The sequence below is a fragment of the Athene cunicularia genome (assembly GCF_003259725.1).
Source record: "Athene cunicularia isolate RWA chromosome 10 unlocalized genomic scaffold, athCun1 chr10_part1, whole genome shotgun sequence".
Taxonomy (NCBI): domain Eukaryota; kingdom Metazoa; phylum Chordata; class Aves; order Strigiformes; family Strigidae; genus Athene; species Athene cunicularia.
Genome location: NW_020799112.1, coordinates 16,415,067 through 16,433,159, shown reverse-complemented (window position 1 = coordinate 16,433,159; position 18,093 = coordinate 16,415,067). Strand labels below are relative to the sequence as shown.

Here is an 18,093-nt window from a genome sequence, read left to right as displayed (position 1 = left end):
TAGGCTGCTTAGTTATCTAACACTGAGACACTCACATCCCACGGCTATCTTGATGTCCCCGGGAAAAAAAAAAAAAAAAGAGGAAAAGCAATGGAGTAATAAATTATTATAACTGTTTCATTAAAAGTTAGGACGCTGTCATTTTCAAGTTTATTTAGGATTATATTTAAATGAACCAAAAGGCAACATTGTACAGTAACTTTATAAAATAAAATTATTACATAGTACATTAACCAAAGCCCCATTAAAAAAAAAAAAAAAATCCTAAAAAGTCATTTGGGGACAGATCCTGCCCTTGCTCTTCTGCACACATGATTTATTGAGCTCATTTCAAGCAGCACTCTTGTTTTAGGAAAAGCAAACGGGATTTGCCCCCAAAATGGTGTATCTTTTTTATAATTCTTACAGTTTCATTTTATCATGTGTAATATATCAAGTTTATAAGGCATAAATACGAAAAAACAGTTCAATATGCTCATCATTGTTTTAATTAAGTAATACAATCTAGGACACTTTTTTCAATCACACCAAGGATTACAATGTACCTATATCTTTAATTTGTTTAATTTTTTTTTTATACAAAAGTCTATCATATAGTATACAGTATATTCTAGTTGGTAACTGGTTCACAAGGTTGATCACAATATTCTTGCAGGTCAATACTGTTGGGATTTCACCTAGCTTGTATACTCTGCACAGAACCACAGGGTCCCTCCTGCCCAGGCTGCTCTCCTCTGGCGGCAGCATCCCACCACTCCATCTCCTTACCTATTTTAAGCAAAGAGCTCTGTGCCAGAAGTAAAACCCACTGGGAATGGCTGTGGATGCACATCCCAGCGGTGCCAAGGAGCTGCCGGAGGCAGCCAGTGAGCAGAGGAAACAGCGAGGCAGTGGCTCCCGGAGGTATTTTCGGAACGGGGAGGCAGGGAACCAGGCTCTGCTCTCCCCACTCCCCTTGGGCTCTCGGCACTGTGGAGATGCTCCCAGAGGTTGGAGGAGCTGAATCAAGCCCCAGGAGGGAAATCCATGACAAACCACTGTCCTAATCCTTGTGCAAAGTAAGGATGGGCAAAAGCACCTCAATAAATGAGGAGTGACATGGATGCTTGGGATGCTGAGTGCTTGGGTTGGGCCAGCTCTATGTCACCCACAGCTCCGTAACCTGCTGAATCCTTCCCCGGATTCTGGGCATCTCTAATGCGAAAACTCATCTGGTGCCAGCTGGAAGTCTTGCACAGACAAAAAAAAAAAAAAAATCCCTGCACAGACAAAGCAGCAGCCCTTACATCTCCTCTAATGCATCCGTGCAAGCACAGCCCCAGCCCGCCCCTGTAATCAATTACATCTCCTGCACCCTTCTCACATCTCCACTTAGAAATTCAGATATTTTCTAAAATCAGATTACTGAGACGCAACAGAGGAAGCACTGCTGATTTCAGGTTGGGGGGCAGCGGGGTCAGTCTGCTCGTGCTAGCAGAGGGGAGGATTGGTGAAGGCGGGGGGGTCTGCCCGCTGTCTGTCCCACACCCATCCTGCCCCACAGAGGGACTTGTACCTGCTGGTGCAGGCAGACGGGGGACTGACACTGCCACCACAGTGCCACTCTGCTCTTTCCAACGCTGCCTCGTGCTTGCTATTGCCAGGCCAGGGAGGGTTGTGAAAGGGCTTTCTGACATTACCTGCAACCAGGAATGGATTTTTTTTACATATACAATCAACCTAAATTGTGCATAAGGTAAACTGCAGAGCAATGTCCTCCGGAGCACATTCACATGTCTAATATTAGATATCTTGCTGGCAGCTCTAAATTGTCCCCAGAGGTTTCTCTACCTGTCTATATTTACTACGTATGGATCCTGAGCTCCTAAACTCAGGTGCTCTGAATCATACCATAACCGAAGGCAGCCCAAAATAGACAGTGTGAATTGCTCCCTCCCTGCTGTGACTCCATCCTGCAGCATCTGGGAGGAAAGAGAAAGAATCTTTGTATTAGGAATGGGCCAAAGCTACAGAATTCGGGTCAGGATTCAGGCCAGGAAGGTGCAGGTTGTGGTTTAGGGGTTTATACTCGTTCTGTATTTGCTGATGGGACACCTGACCCTGTGCTTACACTAGTTTTCCCAATAGATCAATGGTCTGGTCCCAGGGATCACCTATCCCTAAATAAAATACAGCGCATGAGCAGCGCATAAACAGCTCTCCAGATGCAGGGAAGAACTGACACACATCTAAAGTCACAACAAAGCCTTTGCCTCCCACACACCCTTTCCTCGCTACTTTTTTTAAACCAGCCAGAAACAAACAGTGAGTGCGGCACATCCCAGAGAGCCGGAGGAATGAGCATCCGATGCTTCCCTAGCTGCTGTGTCATCGTGTAGGGAGGAGGCTGCTTCTAAAGAAACCAAATTACCCTACATAAAGAGCATTCACTAAAAGAATCTCCTTTCCCTTAGAGGACCAGCGCTATCACATTATTTCCCGAAATATTTTTTTTTTACTCTTTTTTTTTTTTTCATCTATACTTGACAGAAGAGTAATACTGTCTTGGTATTTGCTTTCACTAACCATGGCAGGTAATTTCTGTCATAGCTTGAGAATTCCTTTGAACCTGCTATTTGCATTTGGGATAAAACATCAAATGGACATTTCCCATGGGATACAGACTGCTTGCTGTCCAGCAGAGTCAATCATCATTCTTAAGTACATTAGCAAGAGGGAAGCAAAAAATCTCCCCGTGCTGAATGCACTGCATTAACAGCAAGTTTCCACTGGTGCTGAAAAACTGTGCCCTTAATATAAGCGCTCAGTAACCACCAGCCCTGCTGTTTGAGGAGCACTCTCAACTGTATAGAAGGCTTGCAGGAAAAGAACCTCCATTAGTACCCATTATGCTGTGATTTATGTTATGGGCTTAAAATAGCAAAATTAAACCATTCTATTTAATCTACAGTCTAAAAAAGGCACAAAGACTTTGTGAAAAAAAAAAAAAAATTATAACTGTTCAGATTACATTTCCAAGAATTCTAACGGAGCAATGCTTTCATGTGCCAGCTTTGCTTGCTGGCAGGAGCGAAATTGAGACAATTTCACTGTCTGTGGAGGTAAAGAATACCCTTTTGGCAAGGCAAGTTTGCCAGCTCTATTCAAATGTTATTCAACAGAAGTAACTAAAACCTCTTGTCATTGCTTTAAAACATAATCTTTTTGGTCTGCAGCACATTGCACTTATCTAAGTACTCAGTGATGATAGAGTGGGTCTTAGGGCAAGACCAAATACAAAGAGCCCTTTTTAATCTGAACATAAGAATGAACTTTGTTCATGGCTACACAGTCTGCTTTCAATCAAATGATCATGAAATACATAAATACTATTAAATAAATACAATACATTCAGAGTTTTCTACACTGTAGAGAGCCTCGGAACTTTCCTAGCTCCCCGATACAATGCATGTAGAACATTCCCTTCTATACAGTGCTACCTCCATGTACCCATACCTCTGTTAATGCAACATAGCTCAGAAAACCTTCCTCTTTCGCCTGGATTCTCAACAGTCTCTGATTCTGTAAAACATTATATTGTTTCTTTAGGAAAAAAAATATTGCACTTTTAAAAATGCATAAAAATTGAACCGAGTTCCCATTAACTCTGCCATACAATCTGTTATTTAAAATAAAACTTTAAAAAAAAAAAAAAAGTTTCTCTAGTTGTTTTGTGTTTTGCCTACGTTTACAGCATTCTCCATCAGGATGTCCTCAGAACATTCTTCCTTAACGAATTCCTCACAGTTTTGCCATCAGACGTTTGAAACACAGCATGAGCTCTCTGAGATACACACAGCTGGGAGCCACAGGTCTGTCCGCAGGTTCAGGATTTCATTGTACAAATGGGAACTACAATGACCAGAATAACCGTACAAGCTGCTGCTGCTATCAGGGCAGCTATCTTGCAAACCTTTGCTCTTCTGAACTCGGCTTCTTTGCGTTTTAATAAGGAATCATAGCCAGGAGTATAAATGTCTTCCATCCAGTATTCTAAGTTGTTTGGGTTTAAAGATTCTTGAGTCTAAAAATTAAAAGGAAACAGTTGTTAATTGTCTGGGATCTGTCATTAATAAAATAAATAAATAAAGCAGATGTGCCTCAAGACCTCCCAACTGCATCTGGGTCTGCTGTCAGGATAAAGTGGGTTATTGCTGCGTCTCACATCCCTTCAACTCCGGGTCTCAGTTCCATGAGGCTGACGAAAGTGGCAAGAAAATACTGCAAAAAATAAACACCCGCAACAGTATAATTCTGCTGCAAAATCCCTCATGTACCTCCGCTCTGCTGGAAACTTCGTCATCTTGGATGGCATTTAAATAAAATCTCTTTAATCTGCTAGACAGCAGAGATGTCGGCAACTACCATTCTGTTACTGCTTTTTAAATTATTAAAGCCCAGCTGATAGGAAGGGTTCTTAACATATCCTCCTCATGCACTGCGTTTTATAAAGCTAACCCTAATTTTGCTACCATAACTTACTTGCAGGGTGCGACTGCCCAGCCCCACTGGGCGCCCAGTCCCTCTGGATGGGTGATTTGCAGCCCCCCCCCTGCAGCATGGCAGAGCCTGGAGGGAGACACCAGCCCCTCGCTTCAGCACGGGGATACACAACCGCAGGCAGCAGGTGCCAAACACCCTGCAGAGGGGGGGTTGCAAGTGGATTTAAATGAAATCACCCAGTACAGAGTGATCCTCAGGCTTCAAACTCTCCTGCCAGCTCCACCTTCCGAAAATCACCTGGATGCATGATGCTGCCTCAGTTTTAGAGACCAAAGAAGAAGGGAAACTGGACACCTGGCATACAGTTTGTACCACACATTACTCTGGACCATCTCCACAGATGAGATCATTTAACCCCACTGGCACAATCTATATTTCCACAGGAGGCAAGACTCCGCTCATCGCCAAAGTCAGAGTCTCTCTGGGTCGGAGGTGATTTTAAGAGTATCCTTAAGAAATTATAGACTTTGCCCTCCTATTCCACAGAAGTAATGAGAAAGAAAAAAGAAAGTGAAGGAAATCTCAATTGGTAAGAAAATTAAAGGCAACCTAGGGAGCTTTATCAGTGTTTCCACCTGAACTATTTTCGTTTTCTTGGGGTTTTTTATCTTTTAGTTTTTTCTTCCTTAGAATTTGAGTTCTTCAAGCTTTACATTTCCACCTCGCTTGTTTTTTGACCTTCATCCTTTCTGTTTGGGAAAATGGATGGAAATGGGGGAAACCCAAACAGTAGGCATTATATTGCACTTACCAGCAGAAAGAACATTCTGAAAAATGACAGCTCTTCCTCAAAGCTGTCTCCTATGTCTGGGGCTCCAAAAGGCCATTTCTTTAAAAAATGAAAAAGATTCTACATAAACATGTTCCAGTGAGAATATCCTAAGACACACTATTTCTGGGCTCGTAACAGACCTGATCCAAAGCTTATTGGACTCCGCACAAAGAAACTCCAGCTGACGTGAGAGGGATTTGGGTAAGTCTTTAATTGGCTAATTCAGATCTTGTGGCCACGAGCTACTGGCTGAAACCTTGCTCTGCCTGAAAGCAGTGCTTGCTTTATGTACAGAACTACTACAAGAAGTGATTTTATAGCTATGTCAGAAATAAAAAATTAAAACGGAGCAATGGTTTTATGATGATCTAATGGAAAGCTCTAAGCTAGCACTAGTATGCTGAAACAGAGACCATCAGCATTCAGGCTCTGCATGACCTCCTCCAGCCTTCTGAAAAAAAAAAAAAAAAAAAAAAAAAAACAACCTCATCTCTAGAGGCATCAGAAAATAGCCTGACAATGTTTCATCCCAGTGGAATGTCATACACAGAGCAAAATGATGAGATGTCACACAGACCCCACACCTGGGACAAACTTTGGCCTGACTCGTTTTGCAGTTTCTTTTTTTGAAGGAAAACCCAGCAGACTCGTCAAGTTCCAGGGGAAATTTTAAATAAACTAAGGTAGAAAAACCTCAAGGATAGCCATACTATGCTTCAAGGAAATTACAGTTTTGGACCTCTCTGCCTTGGTATTGACCTTTTAACTACTTCAGAAGGAAGATGCATTATTAAAAAGGCACATTACTGTTAATCAGCTTCCTTTCCCATTTCATTGCCAGACGTAGGAATGTTCATTAAAGCATAATGTATTTACTTTCAGTTCTAATAAACTTAGTCACTGGGAAAAAAAAAAAAAAACACTCATCAGTCTGTGCCTATTTTTTAAGTTTGTCAGTAAGTTCTATTATAAAGTCTAGACATGGGCTTTGCAGAGTAGAGGCAATTCTGACAGTCCTTTCGGAGGAAGAGAATCAAACCAGTAAAGTTTTATCACCTTTATCCTAAAGATAAATGATGGCAATAAGCTGATTTCTCTGGTTTGCTCACAGTTGCGCAGAGCAGATTACAGGGAACAAAACGGCCCTTTGAGGAGCAGATGGAGAACACTTCTCCCAGGGGAGCTTTGCTCCCAAATATCACCTCCCTTGTGCCTCTGCACATCAGGCGAGGGATGCTTTGCGACTGCCTGCTGCAGAGGAACTTTTTTCAGCCTATTCCTACTCTAGCATACAGTCCGCAATGCCACGGTTAGGCATTTAGTAAGCCCTCTAAAGCTTTTAAGACTCAAAAAGCAGCAGGCAGCTGAGGCAAGATGCAGCCTGGTCCCTGGGCTACTTGATTTCTCTCCTGGTGCACTTTAGCCACAGCAAGGAGCGGGGGCTAGCGAGGACAGAGAAGTTTGTGTGAGCCAAGCCAGGAGGAGAATTTGTTGTGCACAAATTCCTGCACAAACACTCATGGGAGTTGCACTACAGCATGCAGGTGATCATTTTAACTCCAAACCAGTCAAGGTGGGATCCTGAGTTTTGGGCTTATCCAAGTCTTTCTCACAGTCTCCTGATGCTCTCCTAGGGCTTAGACTGATGAGTTTTAAGCTGGGTTACGTATCCTGGCACTGAGACATTGAGAGCTGATGTGGAGCAGCAAGTCTCAGGCTCTTGCATGCCACCTTCCCTGGCAGACAAGCCTCGAGACAAGCAGACTCCCTGCTTGAGCACGGCAGCACCGCCTAGACTGCTGATCACAGAGCCCTGGCGGCACGGTGCTGATGAACCCTGAGCTGTAGGTCTGTGAACCCCAACTGCTGCCAAGCCTGTAGCTAGCTGAGGCAGCTTGCTCTGCTCTGGGACATGCACAGATATGCAAGGAACCCAAAATGCCTGAGGTCAGACCCAGTCTCACTGCTGGTTCTGCTGGCTGCTGTATAAATGCATATAAATGATACGCAGTGATCTGTGCATCAGCATGGATTTCATTATGCCAAGCATTTGGGGTTTCATGACCAAATACTGCAACGTCTGTTTGGTCTTTACACATTTTGGATGTCATTCTTCATGCTTCTTCTTTAAACCTGTGCTCAGATATCTTCCTTCCTAGAAGATGCCTTGTGTTTATCAGGCTAGACAAGGTATTCAACATGGGCACTCAGTCCTGGGTCTGGGTAGCCCATAATAGATCAGGATTGTGATTTAAACTGCACCACAGTTTGGGAAAATTTAAATCCAAAATTTGAATTTATCTCCCAGTAACTTGCTCTGCTCTGCTTGTTGCAGAAGACCCTGCACGCTTCCAAGCTGAACTAAAATGCAAACAAGACAGACCATTAGTTGATCTGCTCTTCACATGACTCTGGTTTCCAACAGCCACTTCAAAGCTGAAGCGGTGATGTGTTTCAAAAACAGTCATGGTATTGAACATCTTCTACACGTTTTTTATGTCTCGTGTTCCTAGCAAAATGGAAAAAAAAGCCCAAACACTCAAATTCTCTGTGAATAATTCAGACAGAACAAGGATAGAAGAAAAAGCAACAATGCCAGCTCCTGCACCACTCTGCCTTGCTGCAGTTAGGGACTGGTTCATCTCCCCACCCTTTTATCCCTCACCTCTTCTTCAGAGCTACTAACACCACAACGGCTTAGCAGACATCTCTCCATTGCAGAGTAAGTTGGGAGCACCAACCTGTCAAGGATCACCATTCAGCAATGAAACATCCACATTCTTCTTTATCCCTGGCCAGGATGGATAGGGATCAACAAGATTAGAGGCTCAACACTGCCACAGCTTCTCCCTGAGCTAGCCAAATCCCTTCTCAAATGCATATTCCAGCAACATCTATTTGCAATCAAGCCATTCAAATTAAACAAATGGGACTCACTTGTAGATCCAACGCTGCAATCTTGCCTTTATCCCCTGAATTCCTCGTGTACTCCTCTATGGTCCATGATGGCTGGGCACGTTTCACTTCAGCCAGCTCTGTCAGCCTCATGTCTGTGTAGAGCGGGTTGCTTTTCATGTGTGACTTGAGTGATGCAGGGTAGGGATGAGGACTAAAGACTTGTTCAATCAAGAAAGCATCTTTTGGTTGTTTAGAGAGTCTATGTGGCTGTGGGATTTCGTATTGCCTGTCTGCCTGCAATAGGGTTCAAAAGAATTTGAGAGAAGAAACAGGACTATGAGGGGGTTAAACACAAAGGACAGAGATATTCCTTTCAGCATCACCATATGATAAAAGAAAAAGTACCAGCTAGGAAAAAGGTTTTGGATGGCCACCTTCTTCCCACAACCAGACCAAAGAGGTATTTTACAGACACAGCTCCACGTTCACCGTAACATGAACAAGAAGCTGATGCAGCAGAGAAAATGAAGGGTTTGTACCGTTTACAGATTATAAAACTATTCTGAAAACAGCCTTGACATCCACAAAAGCCTAGCTGATCTGGAAAAGCAAAAAGACCCATGAAGGCTTGTAGATCTCTGTTTCCAGATCAAATCTTAACATGAAGTCTTGAGGGAGGAGACAAGTAGCACCCACCCCCCTTGACACTGCACAATCCATGGTACCAATCCAGTGTCAGCCACAGACTCCTGCAGGAGCGAGGAAGGGACTTTCAAAGTCAGCATTTCAACCTGGGCAGGTCAATGTACAAAAAAGCCAAGGTTTGGGCTTACTCGGGGTAACTTTCTTCCCCTTCTGCAACCTCCTAATGGTTTATGGTTTCTTGTTCACCCAACTGCACATATTTCCATCAAACCTCTTCTTCTCCTTTCTCAACTCTCCTCTGCCCACATTCCACACCATAAGGAGGCACAGCGTGTCCATCATGTGGTCCTGACTGACAAGGGAGCTGAAAGACCCCCAACACTCTCTGCTGTCCATGAAACAGAAACACCCACCCACACCATGCACAGTTTCAAGTGAGCAGCAACCAGAGCCCAGCGCAAGGACAGGCACCACAGCTGTGCGATCTGTGAAGACGGCAGGGAGCAGCTGTTGGAAGGGATGGGCAGAGTTTTTCTGACCGACCAAAACAAGGCCACAGCTATGCTGTGTTTCCACAACGGGAAGCTTAAGACTCATTTAAATGACACCGAAAGTCAGATATAGAAAACATAACTACAGTTATAGTCTCACAGTACGTGTACAAGGATTCTTTTCTTGAGGGATTTGAATCCATGAATCTATTTTGATGGATTTTAAATATGCACGTACTTCTCTGATAAAAGCCATCACAACGCAATTTCAAAATATCCCTTCTAAAGCAACCTCTAGAGGATTTCAATTTTCCCTACAGCCTTTTCACCAAGTTAATTACCTGGCCTCCCTATATCGCCACTGATGATGAAGGATACCACCATCTTCCAAAGATGTCACCCACATCATCCCCCCTCCCTTTTCAAAAGAGCAAAGCTTTTAATGAACAAATTGACCATATTGCAGCTGCCAAGCAAGAACATATAGGTACAAAATCACTCAATTATGGTAACAATAAAGACAGGCATAATACGGCAGGACAAATTATTGTCATACCCTGAGGCTTGTGATGACTATGGAAGACATTCATAACTAGATTATTTTTAAGTGCTTATTATGCCAGTTAAAGTTGAAATTACCTCTTTAGATTTCCTGTGCCAGTCCTTATTTTCTCCTCCATCTCTCTCTTTCATCTCCTCTTCCGTAATGCCAACTTGGTTGGTGTAAGTAATAGCTCTCCAGTCTCGGGGAGAGTTTGAAATACTTGCTATTTTGGATTCAGTTGCACTGTTTTCCTCTGTTAATGATCTTGATGACCTCCTAGTAAACAGACTTTTTTTTAAGGCTTTTACTCGAAGACTCTCACTATTACTTCCACTGGCATCTGAACAGCACCACTCTGGATTATTCTCCAGTTTGCCTCCATGAGGAGTACTGTGGCATTGAAATATCTGTGGGGAGTTACTCTCATCTGACGCAGCCTCGCTTGTTAAAGAATTGAGATCTATTTGTACGCTGACCTTCTCCGGCTGCTGTATTTTTTGATCCAACTTGCTTAATTTTCCCAGGACTTGTGAGATTTCTTCTCGGACGCCTGAGAGAGATTCTAGTTTCTTCTCTATTTCACCAATCCTCAAAACTAATTTGCAGACACTCGTTTTTAGTTCATCGTCTGTGTTACTGATATCTGCCCGGACCACTTTATCCAATTTGTTACAGGCGCTCCCGTTGGAGATTTTAGTCAAATTGTGCTCAGGTGAGCTCTCACAGTCTGATTTATGCACCTGAGACAAAGAACCAGTGCTGTTGTAGCAGGAAGATTGCATCACTCCAGTGGACCCGCTGATACTCATGTCATCCAAAAACCGGAAAATGTCACTGATGTCATCACTCACAATTTCAGAGTCATCATCCGAATGCTTAAGAGAGTGCCGCTCTCCGTACTTGGCTTGGCCCGTCGCACACAAATCCTTGCATTTCTTGTGGTCCAGAACTTGCTGCTCCGTTTGTGTCCCAACACTCGTGGTCCTGTCAATGCTTAAGATCTGAACAGAAGTACAATTAATACTTTTATCCTTAAACTTTTTGACTGGCTCATGTTTCTCCACATCTAGAATGGAAGGAATTTCCTTGGGTTTGTGTCCATTTGGTTTCACAGCATAGTTTGCCTGCATAATTGGTTGCTGGTCCTTTGCGTTTAGGTAGGACTGATGCCTGTCAGCTGAAGGAAAGTTTGGAGATGGGCTGTTCGAACTCTGGTATCGTGGCTTCTCTTCAGACTGCTTCCTATTAAAGAATGATCGTTCAAAGTCAGGTACCTCCTCAGTATTTAAACTCCAGCTTTTAGCTGGCCAGGCAGTTTGCTTGGTTGGCTTTCCAGTCCACTTTTTGGTGTCCTGAGGCCCAAGAATAGTAGTTGGACCAAAATACGTTGAAGCTTGAAGATCATCTAAACTTTCATGCTTCGCTCGTCTTTTGTCCGGTATAGGAGAATAAACGGGATTCAAGTACTGGCTGCTGTATGGCATTTCAAAGCTGTGGTTGAAGAAAGCTTGCTTAGAGCTTTCTTTCCTGTTCTGAGGCTCTCTGTGTCCATCTTCTGGCTTTTTGTTGGATGGTATTAAGTTGGGAGATATTGTAATCAGATTATGAAAATCCTCTTTGAATATATTTCTTTTCTGGACACACGACTGCATCACAAACGGCTCGTCGTTTGAAATGAAAGTTTCTTTTATACTTGCACTTATAGGCAAGGAGTCCTGGTCTGAAATAGATTCGTTTTCAATGTTCATGGGGAAGTACGTACTCTGCATCTCGCAAGGTGGAGACGTGGCAATGGAGTAGGACGCCAGCGCCTGCAGCCTGTCCAGAGAGGCAGCACGGCCCTTCATCTCCTTATTAACACCAAGTAAAAAGTTGGGTTCTGACGAGGGGACAAACTGTTGACAGTCTTTGCAGTCCATCTTTCTGCATTTTGAAGACCTTCTGACTGGAAAGCCCGGGTTAAACTCCTGGTCGTTCAGCTCACAGTTGGGCACGCAGTCTGCCATATTGCAGATTTCTGTGTCAGATCTACAGGACTCGAAGGACTCTTTCTTCTTTACTTTCTGCCTTGCAACTGGAAGTTTCTCCTTGGCCACTCCCCCGTTCATTTGTATGAGGTTGAATATTGTTACTATATCTGCTGCAACCATGATTTTCTTTGATTGCTGATTGTTTACAGTGCATCTCATTTTGTCTTTGAATAAAGTTGCTGGGAAATTAGGATCCAGGCAAGCAGTGTAAAACAGCACGCTTCTGAGCTTGGCCAACTGGGATAAATCAAACCTCGCACACAGGGACTTGCAGAGGTCCTGGTAAGAAACAGTGTTCTGCTTTGTGTCCAGCTCCTCCAAGATCTTCACCAGGAAGAGCGATGATTCCTGGTTGGACTCCATGGCTTAAATGTATTTTGTCGTTTAGCCTGGAAACTGCGTTCCACTTCTACAGCAACACAAAACAGCAAACAAAAAAGATGGTAAGTCACCCACAGATAATACTCAGGACCTTGTCATTCAGCCACAGATGGGACCTGACTCCCTAGCCATGCAGCCGAGGGCTTACTTGTCCAACCCATCCTCATATTTCCAAACTCCAGGCTGTAATCCTAGCACCGATGAAATCAGTACCTAAACAGAATCAGGATTTCAACCAAGGAGGTTCGTTTATGTCAGCGCCTACTAAAGCAAACAAGTGAATAAACAGCAGAAGCTTTGGAGGGGCTGAACTAGTGGCAGATAGACAACCCCACCCTGCTTGCTATGGGGCTTTCGCAGAATTTCTGACCAACTTGTGAGAGGTTGAAGGTACAGACATGTCAAATTGTCTGGCAATAATTCTAGCCCTAGCCTAACCAGAGATGATCTACCACACCATGACAACCCCAGCTGTTTTCATATCTGACTGCAAATGGCTCTCAGGAAGATTTTCCGACAATAAACTTCTGACGCATTTTTAGAAGTTATTTGAGCACATAATTACCATCTTGCTTATTTTAAAACATTATTTTCTCCTCTACTCTGAATTATCTCCTCTGGATACCATAATACTTTTTTCCAGAAATATCTTTTCCTAAGTTTACAATTCAGGAATGGAAAAGATGTCTGGTCCCACGTGAAAAAAAAATCTGTGTGAGCCCAATTCAGCTATAAAGCGTAAAATTTCGAAAAGAGCCGAAAGAGTTAAACCAAAAAAAAAAAAAAAAAAAAAAAAACCAATCCAGCAGATGCTAGGATGCTAGAGGGCTGGCTGCCAATCAGGGTGAAGACTGAGAAATATCAAGGACAGAGAAGATTCTCTTCAGTGATGTGCTCCCAGAGAAACCCGGGGAGTGCAGCTCCATTCACCAGCCCGAAACGACAGGGCAGAGGTGGAGAGCAAAGGCTGCACATTTATGTGGATAACAAGAATGGCTCAAACAAGTACAGCTAACGCTAGCAAACATCTTGCAAAGGATATAAACCCCTGCACTTTCAGAGTTGAAGCCAACCTCTAGCTATTATGGATTAGGAAAGGATGTTGATGGGGGGCAGATTATTTTTCATCTGCCTGCTGTGAATATCCTTGTCAGTGTCTCTGCTGTTACCTACGAGGAGAGACAGAGCACCAGATAATACAGTCTGCCCATGCCTACATTGGGTCACTTACTTGCTCTTACTGATAGGAATGACAAAAATATTTTCCCTTCCCCAAAAAGGTATGGTAACTTCCTCCATTTACTCCCACCCTTAGCGGGACTAGTTCCCCTGGGAACTTTTCTCTCCATCTGCATCAAGTGCAGAATATCCACCCAAACGGCAAAGCGCAAAAGTCAGGCTTGCAAGGTTTCTTATAACTCATTTAAAAAGTCACCTCCCAGCCAAAAACCTCAGGACTATTGAGCAGCACTCCAGGAATACAGGGCTCCTGTTCCCTCTCTTGTAGCCTTTCATCTTGCCCTGACATTACACACCGGTGATTACTATCAGTGTCAGAAGCCAGCGTACATCAGCTTCGGTAGCAAATGCCACAGCAGCATCTTCCAGAGGGAAAAAAGAAAACCACCAGGTTGCCTGTAAGAATATGAAACAAGTCTCCATACGGACTTGGCTGTTTGTTTAAGTAGCATCTTTCTACTGCATATGATCAGAAGTTGAGCAGCAGCGATGTGAATGTATTTCTGTGATTGTAAACGCTGCTCTCAGAAACCAATGGCTACAGGGATTTTCTAACGCCTCGGCTGCACGCATGTTTGCTTTTAAAGCTCCTGTATTCTGCATAGCAGCACAACTCTTCTGCGAACTGACAAAAGAGCAAAAATGTTATATTGCTCAGTGCTCAGCTCCAGAAAGTAATGCTAAAAGCTGGAGGAGGATGCTTGTACCCTTCTTCTCTCTATCAACAGTGGTACAGCCTTTTTAACAGCTTGTCTTTGTATTTCTCTGACATGTCATCATTAGACAATGAAGCTCCTAGGCTAGGTCCAAACCATTCTACCTGCCACCAAAGCCACCAAGCACTCCCCGGGTAAACTTCACATGTGGGGCTCACAGACTTTCCCACCCACCAGGGGACTGGCATTGCAACTCAATTTTCTGCATGATATAAATCTGTCATCCCGGGGCAAGAGTGGAAATCTGTCTGTTTGTCACCTCCGAGCTGAATACCAGCCAAAGCAACTGTCTCCTCCCATTTCTAACTTCACAGTTTCTTGCAAAATGCTCACCTGGATATGTGTTTTCACAACTTGATAGACACTTCATGCTGCCTGCACCAGCCTGCCAGCGCCCTGCTTCCCCCCTACTCACACCCTTGCTAACATACACAAGTAGCCAGTTTGCAATCATGTGTTTCTTAAAACTGTCAAGCCATCTGGTTCTCTACCCTTCTGCCTTTACTCTCTCATCCCAGTGAAGATATCCTAGGTACAGTTTCTTGAAATTTTTTGGTTTATGCCAAACCATTCCTAGCATGCTTCTCCCATCAGAAGAGGTTTTTAACTTCAATTCAGGCTTCTAAACCCCATGAATCTAGTAAAACCTTGGTGCAGCCTGATTTTCAAAGGTGCTAAGAGCTGACAAGTTCAGAAAGTCCAGTGGAAGACCTGCATACCCCCAAACCTGACATTACTTTTATTTAGCACTGACAAGGAGCCTTGGTTTGGGGACTCCAATCCATACCTAAGCAGTAAGGCAGTGACACTGAAGCACAGATCCCAACCAGAGGAGCTCTGCTAGACCTGGTTTAGTTCAATCTGGGACCCTGTGCTCCCACAGCCAAGCCTGGGAGTGATGGTCAACTGTAAAGCAGTGAGAGGACAGGGAGGTAATGGAGGCTTTAAGATGAGGGTGATCAGGAGAGAGCTGAGCCTGCTGAGGTGGGAATTCGGCCAATTTGCTCAACTGAGGCTCATCTATAAGAGTGGTAATTGAAACGGTAAGTTGCAAAATCAGATGTAGGCCTTGATGAAAGGTAGACTGACTAGGAGTTGGAATAATTTCCTCTTCACCCCTTGGCTGTTCACAAACAGCTTTCTGGTGTGAGCACACTTTAGGTGTGAAAGGTACCTTTGGGCTTCAGCCTGAGCATGGAAATAGGTGCTCCCTTGTGTCAGAGCATCAGAAATGTTGCTAGTGGAGCATGAAACAAATTCAAGCTGTGAAGGATAGGATGTATTACTCCATAAGGATAATATATTAAGGGCCCTGAAATCTGGTTTCCTGGGTCAGGGATGTAAAAACCTGGTGCCAAGGTTTTTAGTGGCACATTAAGCTCCTCTGTCTCTTGTCAAGCCTCTTAACAGCCTGGTGATGGAGACAGGTGCCCTTTGGCAAGTCACCCAGGGAGCTGCCACATCCCAGGTGCCAAGCACTTGGCCGTGTACCGTCTCAGCTGCTATGTCCATGTTCATTCATTATCTCTCAAACCAGGACCAGAATAGACCTGGACATGGCACATAAATGCAAAGCTCCAAAAGAAGCACAGGAAAGCCTTTTAAACAGGGTACAGGGTCATGAATCAGTCAAAAGCAGCAAAACGAATGAAAGCACCCACAGCAAGAGCCGCAGCCATGGCCTCAATTCCACCACCGCCCTCATGCCTTACCTTCACTACCAGCAGCCACACGCACCCTCCAAACCACCCCCAAACTGACTTTGGTCTCTGGAGACACAGAGCTAACCAGACACAGGGACAGGATCTAACTTATCTTCAGCAAGAGCGTCTCTGAGCGAAAGGAGCCACTTAACATTTCATCTTTAATGATTTTGTTATATTAACACTGGGAGGGTCGCTTTGACTCAGCTTCCTAAGATTCGACATTCGCTGCTCTAATAGCACAACTATATCCCAGCATGGACTTGTACAGCATCATATTGCACGGCTGGTCGATGGGGTCTGACTCTCCTTGCACACAGATGAGCTCCAGGCTTACCACAAATCAATGTCTTCTTGCCCTGCACCAAGAGCAATGAACTGAGCTCTCATCTTACCATTAACCCGCTATCTCAGCCTCTGGAGGAGAAGACCAGGAATATTACGATTGCAACCTCCATCCCATGTAGTGCTTTCTGCTGCACAAAGGGAATATACTGTTCTATTTTCTGGCGTCTGTAGGAATCAAGCCTCCATAAGACCTCTCTCCTGTGGTCCTCCAGACCAGGGCAACCTGCATACTCGTTCATGCAGCTTCCTTCCCCACAGAAAAGCCAGAAAGCACTTTCCCTCCTCAGCACCTCCCAAATCAGCACTGGGGCAGGGAGATCCCCTCATCTCCTGTCTATCCTATAAATTCACCATCCACAGGAATACATGAAATTAGTACTGCTCCTCCGTTGCACTGGCTGCTTTCCCCCATGAAACCTTCAGCCCAAACTCTGCCCCACTGCGTGGGCTAAGAGCAGCACACGTTGGGGCAGATAGATCCCTGCACAGAATTCAAGAGAAAGTCCCACCGCTCGACTTCCCTGAGCAGCTGTGGGGTGGCAAGGTGCCTTGCACAAGCCTGAATTGTGACCACTGGCAGACAGACCATGTTATCTTCCTCTCTTATTTCCTCCTTCATTTCCTTCCCTGTTCTTTGTGCCTCTGACATTTGCTCTCCCCATTTCCCAATATCCACAGCAGGTGCAGCTAATACACAGATGCGGTTCCTGGAGTCATCATTTCCCCTCTCCCTTTGATTTGCCAGCCGAGAGGGAAACAGCATCCTTGTTTTGCTTCCCCCCACGGTGACTAACGGGCCACCTTACAATACCATTACGGCGACGACAGACAGAGCGAGTGATCCTTGCATAAATTCCCCCAGAAACAGCCAGCTACTTCAGCGCAGGAGAACATTAATATAGAGCCTGTGATATGCTGTTTTACTATTAACTTGAGCTCATAAATCTTTCAGCCTGTCTTCACAATGCCAGATACTATAAAACAAGGCAGGCAACGCATGCCTCGCATGAAACATGTAACGCATCGAGATGGAATTCTGTTTTCGTTTCCTCCCATACTCACAAATCCCTTTCTCTGTCAAAACACTAAGAAATTTCTGACGAATGAATGGGCACCTTGAGCCCTGTCTGGCTTCCATCGCGCACACACACGAGAGCTGGCACTCAGGGAAACAATGCCTGTTTCCACACACCTTATTCCTCCTCCCCCTGCCTTCTGCTGCCCATTAGAAAGAAAACTCAAAAGCGCACTTTGGAGCCCTGCCCGCTCAATGGCAATCGCTTCTCTCCACCCTTCATTGAAGAGAAAAGTCTTCCCGACAGCCCGACACAGGCAGCCTCCTCTGGACGGTTCCCTCGGCTCTGTGGGACCAGGGTGGGCTCCGGTCCCCGAGGCAGGTAGGAGATGTGTGCTGGCTCCCTGACTCGCTGGGATGATTTTTATTCACTCCTCCAGAGCCAAAGGGGACGAGAGCCTGCAGCCTGGGAGCTCACTGGGATTGTGCACCGGCTCTCACCAGCAGCTCACTGCTGAGCGACCGGGAGCCTCCCGGGCATCCCACCGCTAACCTCACCCCACCAGACGGTGGGGACTAGAACTGGAAGAAGTTGCTATGTTTTGGCTCGATCTTGTGTGAAGAAGCCTTGGAAACCCATGCTTTACAAACCCAGCTCCTTGACAGAAGCAGGCTCTGCTGTAAAACGACTCTGCATAACACTTCAGCTCCCCCCCATCCCCTGAATTCAGCAGTTTTTAAAGGCTCCTAGTGCTTGGGGAACTCGTGG

The 18,093-nt window shown here is 44.7% G+C and overlaps 1 protein-coding gene across 1 annotated transcript; it reads right to left on the bottom strand.

The window, feature by feature from the left end:
• Positions 1–103: 103 nt before the first annotated feature.
• On the bottom strand, positions 104–12,333 carry MINAR1 (membrane integral NOTCH2 associated receptor 1). The gene is made up of 3 exons (XM_026856417.1): positions 9,988–12,333; positions 8,252–8,506; positions 104–4,063 (listed from the first exon to the last, which is right to left on the bottom strand). The coding sequence occupies exons 1-3, from the start codon at positions 12,283–12,285 to the stop codon at positions 3,866–3,868; spliced, it is 2,751 nt and encodes a 916-aa protein (XP_026712218.1). The 5' UTR covers positions 12,286–12,333; the 3' UTR covers positions 104–3,865.
• Between the last annotated feature and the right edge of the window lie 5,760 nt (positions 12,334–18,093).

Bases quoted from the DNA above. Each gene is read 5' to 3' on its own strand.
- MINAR1 (XM_026856417.1), bottom strand. From the start codon at position 12,285: ATGGAGTCCAACCAGGAATCATCGCTCTTCCTGGTGAAGATCTTGGAG. The intron at 8,507-9,987 runs GTAATTTCAACT...ACCCTATTGCAG, and splicing joins GGCACAGGAAATCTAAAGAG to GCAGACAGGCAATACGAAAT. The intron at 4,064-8,251 runs GTGAGTCCCATT...TTTAATTTTTAG, and splicing joins TTGCAGCGTTGGATCTACAA to ACTCAAGAATCTTTAAACCC.